Below are 8269 nucleotides of genomic sequence, written 5' to 3' on the forward strand. Positions count from 1 at the left end.
AAGACTCTTGGAACACTTCCATATACCAGAGTAAACTGGAATACCATTTATGCATTTATTGAAGGAAATATTTCTAGTAACACTGCTACAGTCGTCAAGCCAGTGCAGTCAACAAAAGGGGGTAGATTGGTTATTCACCTTGACTTTGCCTGTCCTTTCCTCTCAATCCTTAGTGTAAACAAACCAAAATTGGAAGTCACAGAGGACATTCTGCCCAGGTCCAATGACCTGGCATGTAACAGGAAGCCCCTCCCTTGGTAATGAGGCTCAGAGATGGTACAGGAAGTGGGCCTTGACACAGCTTAGAAAAAAAATGCAGAAGCCTCAACTCGTTCCTGGAAGTAAGAGCCATAATAAATCCTTTGGGATCCTGAGTCCTGCTGTACACAGGTTTCTTTGGGCCCCACATAAATGGGTAAGACTCGGAAGTGTTTCAAACAAACCACAGGGCTCCCTTTTTGATGCCCCAACACCTACAGGGAGTCCTAGAGGAGACAGGCAGCTGGGGAATAGTAGTCGTGCTACACTGCAGCCATGGGCTGTCTTCTGGCCTGTTACTTGCTTGGGGAACCAGAGGGGTATACTCCTGAATCCAACATTGCTCTCCTTCGGGCTGTTTCCTTGGCCACGCTGTGGTTTAGCCTTCTCAGCCGTTCCTGCAAAACAAGATTTGGAATCAGAAAACTGCCCTGTCAAAGGATTTTGAGCTCGCTGTCAACTAGGTGCTGGAAAATATCTTAGGCTTGCTTCATCTCAAGGTTAAGAACAGTAAGTTTTAGTTGACAACTCCCTTTCCCCAAAGACTAAAAATGACGGTGACTTTCATTGTGTTGGGGACTTCATGACACCTTTTGAAAATCGGAAAGTACCTTGAATTACTGTTCGTAGGAAACTCCTTTACCTGGGCATTCTGTAGGATGTTATTGACCAAGACGACTCGTCGTCGTGCATTAAGGAGCTTCTTCACATAGGGGTCGAGATCCAGGGCCACTTTCTGATCCTCATTGATACGGCACAGTTCTGGGAGACGGAAGGAAGAGGCAACTAAACACCTAATGGCCTTGTTCTTGGAACGAGTAAGCTAGTAAATGTTATGGAAAACACTCTTTACCACATGGATACTGTCACTAGAAACTTAGGAGTCAGTCAGCAGCCCTAGAAGCAAGTGAGAGAAACCTAGCCCAAGACGTTAGCAAAACAAGGTACTGAAGTCAGCTGTAGGATCCTGGGTATACAGGGATGCTTACTCACCGGTGGCTAGGTTGTCAATTTGTTCCCGGAGCTCTACTTGGCTCTCTCTGCAAAGAGGTACGAGGCCTACATGGTCAGACAGTTAATGGAATAAAAAACCTTCCCTGTGTGTTTCCCAAGTGCTTAGAGAAGCCAGCTTCTGCCTCCACCTGCACGCCCTCCCGCCAGTCGGCCCCGCCTCCAATCTGTTTCCCCGCTTCTAGTCCCACCAGAAGGCCAGCGAACTCATCTTGTCTCCGCCCTTTCTTGGTCCCACCCCTAAAAAGCCAAATCAAGGCGAGGCCCCGCCCGTTGCTGCCCTCCAGGGCACCTGACGGCGTGGACGTGAGAGTCAAGTTGCTGCACAGCCGGTCTCAGGAACTCGAGGAGCCCCTCGGCGAAGAGGTCGCGGCCTGCGGGCCCCGCCACGGGCGTCCCTGCACCGGACACAGCGGCGGAACCAGCCCCCGCCATCACGAACTGCCCTTACGCCCGGAACCCGCCGCGAAGGCCGCCGGGAACTTAAGCCGCACCAAAGCGCCGCCAGGGGGCGCCCGGGGAGTGCCGGTTCCGACCCTGCGAGGGGTTTCTGGGAAATGCAGTCTCTGGAGCCAGAGGGGCGGGGCGGGACGGAGATAAGTGAAGGGACAGAACCTAGAGCTACTGGGAGTTGTAGTTCTTTGTAGGCTTTGAAGTGACTGGTGGAGAAAGTTTCCAGACTTCCAGAGCTGAAAGTGAAAGTGAAGTCGCGCAGTCGTGCCCGACTCTTTGCGACCCAGTGGACTGTAGCCTGCCAGGCTCTTCCGTCCATGGGATTTTCCAGGCAAGAATACTGGAGTGAGTTGCCATTTCCTTCTCCAGGAAATCTTCCCGACTCAGGGATTGAACCCGGGTTTCCCCCATTGTAGGCAGACGTCTCAGCCACCAGGGAGGTCCAAAGGAACCGTTTTGGGGGTGGTACTTTTTGTTTTCTCCAAAGTTGAAAAATAATTGCTTATATACCCTATTGTTCATAGCTTTCCCATGTTAATTTTGTGGAAAATCCAAATGATAGTATATTTCTAAATTTAAGTGTATTTTTAATGGCACTAAAACATATACAAAACTGAATCTGAATATTATTCACCCTTAAGAAGGAATGAAATTCTTGTGTGTGCTATGATATGGGTTAAATGTGAAGACATTGTGCTAAGTGAGATAAGCCAGACACAGAAGGTCAAATATTTAATAGTCCTGCTTATATGAAGTACCTACAGCAGTCAGATTCATGGAGCTAAAATGTGGTTCTATCAGAACAGTGTTGTCAGGGGCTGAGGGGAATGGGGATTTGTTGCTCAACAGATAACAGTTTCAGTATTTGTTGTTCAGTCGCTCAGTCGTGTCCGACTCTTTATGACCCCATGGACTGCAGCATGCCAGGCTTCCTGTCCATCACCATCTCCCAGAGCTTGCTCATACTCATGACCATTGAGTCAGTGATGCCATCCAACCATCTCATCCTCTGTTGTCCCCTTCTCCTCCTGCTTCAATCTTTCCCAGCATCAGGGTCTTTTCTAATGAGTCAACTCTTTGCATCAGGTGGCCAAAGTATTGGAGCTTCAGCATTAGTCCTTCCAATGAATGTTCGGGATTGATTTCCTTTAAGATTGACTGGTTTGATCTCCTTGCAGTCCAAGGGACTCACAAGAGTCTTCTCCAACACCACAGTTCAAAAGCACATCAATTCTTTGGAGCCCAGCCTTCTTTATGGCCCAACTCTCACATCCATCCATGACTACTGGAAAAACCATAGCTTTGACTAGACAGACCTTTGTTGGCAAAGTAATGTCTCTGCTTTTTAATATGCTGCCTAGGTTTGTCATAGCTTTTAGTTCTAGAGATGAGTAGTGGTGATAGTTTCACGATAATGTGAGTTTAACTCAGTGCCACTGAAGCTTACACTTAAAAATGATTAAAGTGCTAATTTTTATGTAATACGTATTTTGCCACAGGGAAAAAATTTTAACCTGCATGTTTCCATATTTTTATTTTTTTCTACCCTCAAAAAGTTTCCTTACTTTTGTTTTTCATGGCTTTCCAGAGAGTTTACATCTCTTGTTGAACTCTCAACAAGAGGCACAGCCCTCTGTCTCTAAAATCCTAATGTGTTCCAGTGGCTCACAAAAAAATGGGCATCAAAATATTCATTCTTGAGATTTGATGAAATACAGTTCCTATTTTAAGGCAAGAAAACTGCTTGGGAATTCCCCAGTGGTACAGTGGTTAGGATTGTGTGCTTTCACTGCCAAGGACCTGGGTTTAATCCCTGGCCTAGGAACTAAGATCCTGAAAGTCTTTTTTTGTCCACATCTCATGGCGTGCCAGATTTTAGTTCCCTGTTATTGTTGTTACTCAGTCGTGTCTGACTCTTGGTGACCCATGGTCTAAAGCACAGGCTCCTCTGTCCTTCACTATTTCCTGGAATTTGCTCAAATTCATGTCCATTGAGTTGGTGATGCTATTTAACCATCTCATCTTCTGCCGCCCCGTTCTCCTTTTGTCTTCAGTCTTTTTCAGCATCAGGATCTTGTCCAATGAGTTAGCTCTTGGCATCAGGTGGCCAAAGTATTGGAGCTTCGACTTTAGCATCAGTCCTTCCAATGAATATTCAAGGTTGATTTTCTTTAGGATGGACTGGTTTGATCTCTTTGCAGTCCAAAGGACTCTCAAGTCTTTTCCAGTACTACAATTCAAAAACATCTTTTCTTCAGCACTCAACCTTCTTTATGGTCCAACTCTTACAGTCATGTGTTTCCCAGGTGGTGCTAGTGGTAAAGAATCTGCCTGCCAATACAGGAGATGTGGGAGCCATGGGTTTGATCCCTGGGTCAGGGAGATCCATGGAGGAGGGAATGGCTACCCACTCCAGTATTCTTGCCTGGAGAATTCCATGGACATGGACAGAGGAGCCTGGCAGGCTACAGTCCATGTGGTTCTAAAGAGTCAGACATGACTGAGCCACTGACACTTTCACTTTAGTTCTCTGACTAGGGATCAAACCTGTACCCTCTGCAGTGGAAGCACAAAGTCTTAACTGCTGGACACCAGGGAAGTCCAGTGGGCCTCTTCTCTTCCCTCTTGTGTTCAGTGTGTGTCTGCATTATGAGTTAACCAGATCTTTACCATGTCAGAAATAGCTGCTCAACCATAAATTTTTTGTCTTCTGACACCAGCCTTGTAATTCCTTAGAAGATTACATTTCTTTCTCAGTCCTGTAAGGCATTAGAATGACTCACCACTCACCTTGTGCATGCATGCAGATACCTTTGGTAAACTTTATGTGCAAAACCAATATATCATTCCCTTAAAGCTAGCGATTGCAGCAGGACAGACTAAGTCAGATGACCTGCAGAGATGCCTAATGAAAGTTCTTAGCTTAAATGCATACTTATGACCTAATTAATATTACTATCTATCTTACTTGTATTCTGCCTATTTTACAAGATTACTGTTTATTCCATTACCAAATGTGTGACTAAGCTGCCAATAAAAATAGTGACAACTAGGCAACTTGAAACAATTGACCAAATATATACTTCTATAAGATAAAAAAATTGTAAAAAAAAAAATCAAAAATAGTATAGCATAACTCTATATATGAAAGAAACAAGAGGGAAACATTATCTAGGCCATAACAGACTAGTAAGATGGATGGTCCAGAGGCTTTTGGGTACTGTTAACAGGGGCCTAGTCCAGTAACAGCACCTTGACTGGCCCATCAGTGAATTCCTTGCCTGACCTGGGAATGAACAGCCTTCTTTATGGTCCAACTCTCACATCCATACATGACTACTGAAAAAACCATAACTATACGCACCTTTGTCAGAGAAGGCAATGGCACCCCACTCCAGTACTCTTGCCTGGAAAATCCCATGGACGGAGGAGCCTGGTAGGCTGTAGTCCATGGGGTCACGAAGAGTTGGACACTTACTGAGTGACTTCACTTTCACTTTCATGCATTGGAGAAGGAAATGGCAACCCACTCCAGTGTTCTTGCCTGGAGAATCCCAGGGATGGCGGAGCCTGGTGGGCTGCCGTCTGTGGGGTCGCACAGAGTTGGACACGACTGAAGCGACTTAGCATCAGCAGCAGCAGCATACGCACCTTTGTAGAGGACTGGAAAATAAAGGATGCTGCCCACTACCCAGTTCTATAAGAATAAGTCATTAGCCACTGCGGCCAGAGACCTACAGTACATCCAGAAAGGAATTCAGGATAAGGATGAGGTATTTTGTGCTCTGGGAAAACTGGGAGAACTGGCCCTTAGTTCCAAATTTTCAGGAGAAAATTTTATGAACTCAGTTTCTTGCATCTTCCCCTAGTTAGACAAGTACTAAAACTGTACCCCTTGGTCAAAAATCACATAAGTTCTAGCCTTCCCCCTTAGCTCTTTGGAACAGTCCTCAGAGCTTTCTGAAAGACTGTCTCCACCTTACAATTCCTAGATGGATTCGAATAAAATTTTCCAGTTCTTTCTTAGATTGACTGTTGATTAATTTGTTTTTATTGACAACTTCCTCCTCAGGAATTGCTATAGCCAAGTCGCTTCAGTCATGTCTGACTCTGTGTGATCCCATAGATGGCAGCCCACCAAGCTCCCCTGTCCCTGGGATTCTCCAGGCAAGAACACTGGAGTGGGTTGCCATTTCTTTCTCCACATCCTCAGAAATAAAGGTGTTTAAATCACTGTGGGAGAGTGGTGGTCAGCAGCTGCAAACCTGAGACCCAAACCATGGCAACTTTTAAAACCTAGCACAGTTTTTGCTGTTCTTTGTGTTCGTTTCTCTGTATTGTTCTCTCTAGTGATTAAAGGCAAAACTCTCAGGAGAGGCTGGAGTCTTATTTTGGGAGTAAGCAGCAAAGCAGTGGGTAGCTAGGGCAACAACAGTCAGCTTTCAGTAAAGGAAGCCCAGGGGATAAAGCAGCGTGAGTGTTGAAGAGGAAAGGAAAAAGGTCAAGTCCTTGGGTCTGGTGCTGGGGACAGAAAACAGGGGCTGGCCTTGGCTGGAAAAGAGGTGGATGGCCCATGTCTAGACAGGAAGCCCCCAAGTTAGGCCACGGTCCTTTCAGATACGTCTTCAAAGTAATGTCTCCAGATTGAGAAGACAGAAAAAAAAACTCTGGGACACTAGGTAAATTAGAATTTCAGATAAACAACAAATAAATTTTGTAATATAACTATCTTATCTAGTAATTCTACTTCAAAGGCTGGTTCTCTGAGGAAAGTCACTCTGCGTTTTGTTTTCATGCTTTCTTTTTTACTCCTTATCACCTTGAGTTAGCAATTTTTTTTTTTTTTTTTTTTGAGTTAGCTGTTATATCTCATGAGGACATTGTTATCAACCTCCTGACTGATCTTCTTGCTTCTAGTCTCTCTACCTTCCAGGTCAGCCTGCACTCTAAAATATCAGTCAGATTACATAATAACCCTGCTCAGGGAAAATAAGTGCTGAAAGGGACTTTAGAATCCATGTTTTCTTGATTCCTTGGACAGCTCTGTGAAGGAGACTGGGCAAGAGTCTTCCAGAAAGCCTGATGTTTGATAACAGGGTGAAAGCTGGTGCTGGTTCAATTATTCATCCTCTAAACACTTATCAAATTTCAGGGATAGTGGCACTCAGTTCTCCCCTCAAACCGCACTTCTCCCCGCCTGTGCCCGTGTCACAGTGGTGATCTCCTAGTCCTTGGCTTTCCCCCAGAGGCTGAAGGAAACGCGAGTCATAAAAACGCCCCGTTTCTTCTGTTCCTGAGCTCCCAGCCCCTTGTTGCTCAGTCGCTCAGTTGTGTCTGACTCCTTGTGACCCCACAGACTGCAGCACACCAGGCTTCCTGTCCTTCACCATCTCCTGGGGCTTGCTCAGATGCATGTCCATTTAGTCAGTGATGCCATCCAACCATCCTCTGTCGTCCCCTTCTCCTCCTGCCTTCAATCTTTCCCAGCATCGGGGTCTTTTCCAATGAGTCAGCTCTTCGCATCACGTGGCCAAAGTATTGGAGTGTCAACTTCAGCATCCGTCCTTCCAGTGAATATTCAGGGTTGATTTCCTTTAGGATGGACTTGAATCCTAAAGAACTGACTTTCCTTTCGGATTGGTTTGAACTTGCATCCATGGACAGTGCTTAGGTTGCCTTGTCCCCGCTTGCTGGATAGCTGCAGATGGTTCTGGGGGTACGTCCGTAAGAAATCTCCTCACGGGCTATGCTGCGTGCTGCTGTGGCTCGGGCAGTACAGCTGCTGTCAAATCCAAGTTTGTGTGCCTGATGGACAGTGAGGCTGGAACTTCACAAGTTTGGGAGCAGAGAAAGGTTTATTGCAGGGCCATGCAAGAAGAACGGGATGGCTCATTCTCAAAAGACCTCAACTTCCCAAAGGGTCTCAGGGAAGAGTTTTTAAGGAGAAGGTGGTGAGGGGAGTTTTGGGTTGTGCACAGTTCTCTGATTGGTTGATCATGAGGTAATAGGGTAGTGTCTCAGGGGTTAACATATCAGTCGTCGTGCTCTAGTTGGTCTGGTGACTACAGTCTCATAGTCATCAAGCAATTAATTTTTTCCATTTGGTGGGAATCTTGGCATCTGTAAAACAGCTCAGGAAATTTCCATCAGATACTTTTATCTAGGCATTTTAGGGAGAAACTTAAGATTCTGTGATTACCATATGGCTGATTTACTGTTTAAATTCTTACCAGTTCTCCTGGCCCGACTCTTTTCACTCAATTCTTTTTTTTTTTTTTTTAAATATTTAGAGTTGTTGTACTATTTATTTATTTTGGCCATGCTACATGGATTGCAAGATCTTAGTTCCCTCACCAGGGATTGAACTTGTGCCCTTGGCATTAAAAGCACAGAGTCCTAAGGAATTGCCTGCCAGGGAATTCCTTCACTCAATTCTTGAGCCAGGATTTTGTGACTGGGAGACTACAACTTTTACAAGGAAGAGGCAGGCGGAGGAATTAGGGGGCGGGGTCTGGCAAGAGTAGGTCCTACGGGGTCTTGTTTTATT

General features: G+C 45.5%; 1 protein-coding gene across 1 annotated transcript; it reads right to left on the reverse strand.

Annotated features, from left to right (window-relative positions):
• Positions 1–41: 41 nt before the first annotated feature.
• SNAPIN (SNAP associated protein) lies at positions 42–1749 on the reverse strand. Its single transcript, XM_006041037.4, has 4 exons — positions 1562–1749; positions 1252–1298; positions 902–1020; positions 42–656 (listed from the first exon to the last, which is right to left on the reverse strand). The coding sequence occupies exons 1-4, from the start codon at positions 1702–1704 to the stop codon at positions 555–557; spliced, it is 411 nt and encodes a 136-aa protein (XP_006041099.1). The 5' UTR covers positions 1705–1749; the 3' UTR covers positions 42–554.
• Between the last annotated feature and the right edge of the window lie 6520 nt (positions 1750–8269).

Source organism: Bubalus bubalis, chromosome 6 (genome assembly GCF_019923935.1).
Source record: "Bubalus bubalis isolate 160015118507 breed Murrah chromosome 6, NDDB_SH_1, whole genome shotgun sequence".
Classification (NCBI taxonomy): Eukaryota; Metazoa; Chordata; class Mammalia; order Artiodactyla; family Bovidae; genus Bubalus; species Bubalus bubalis.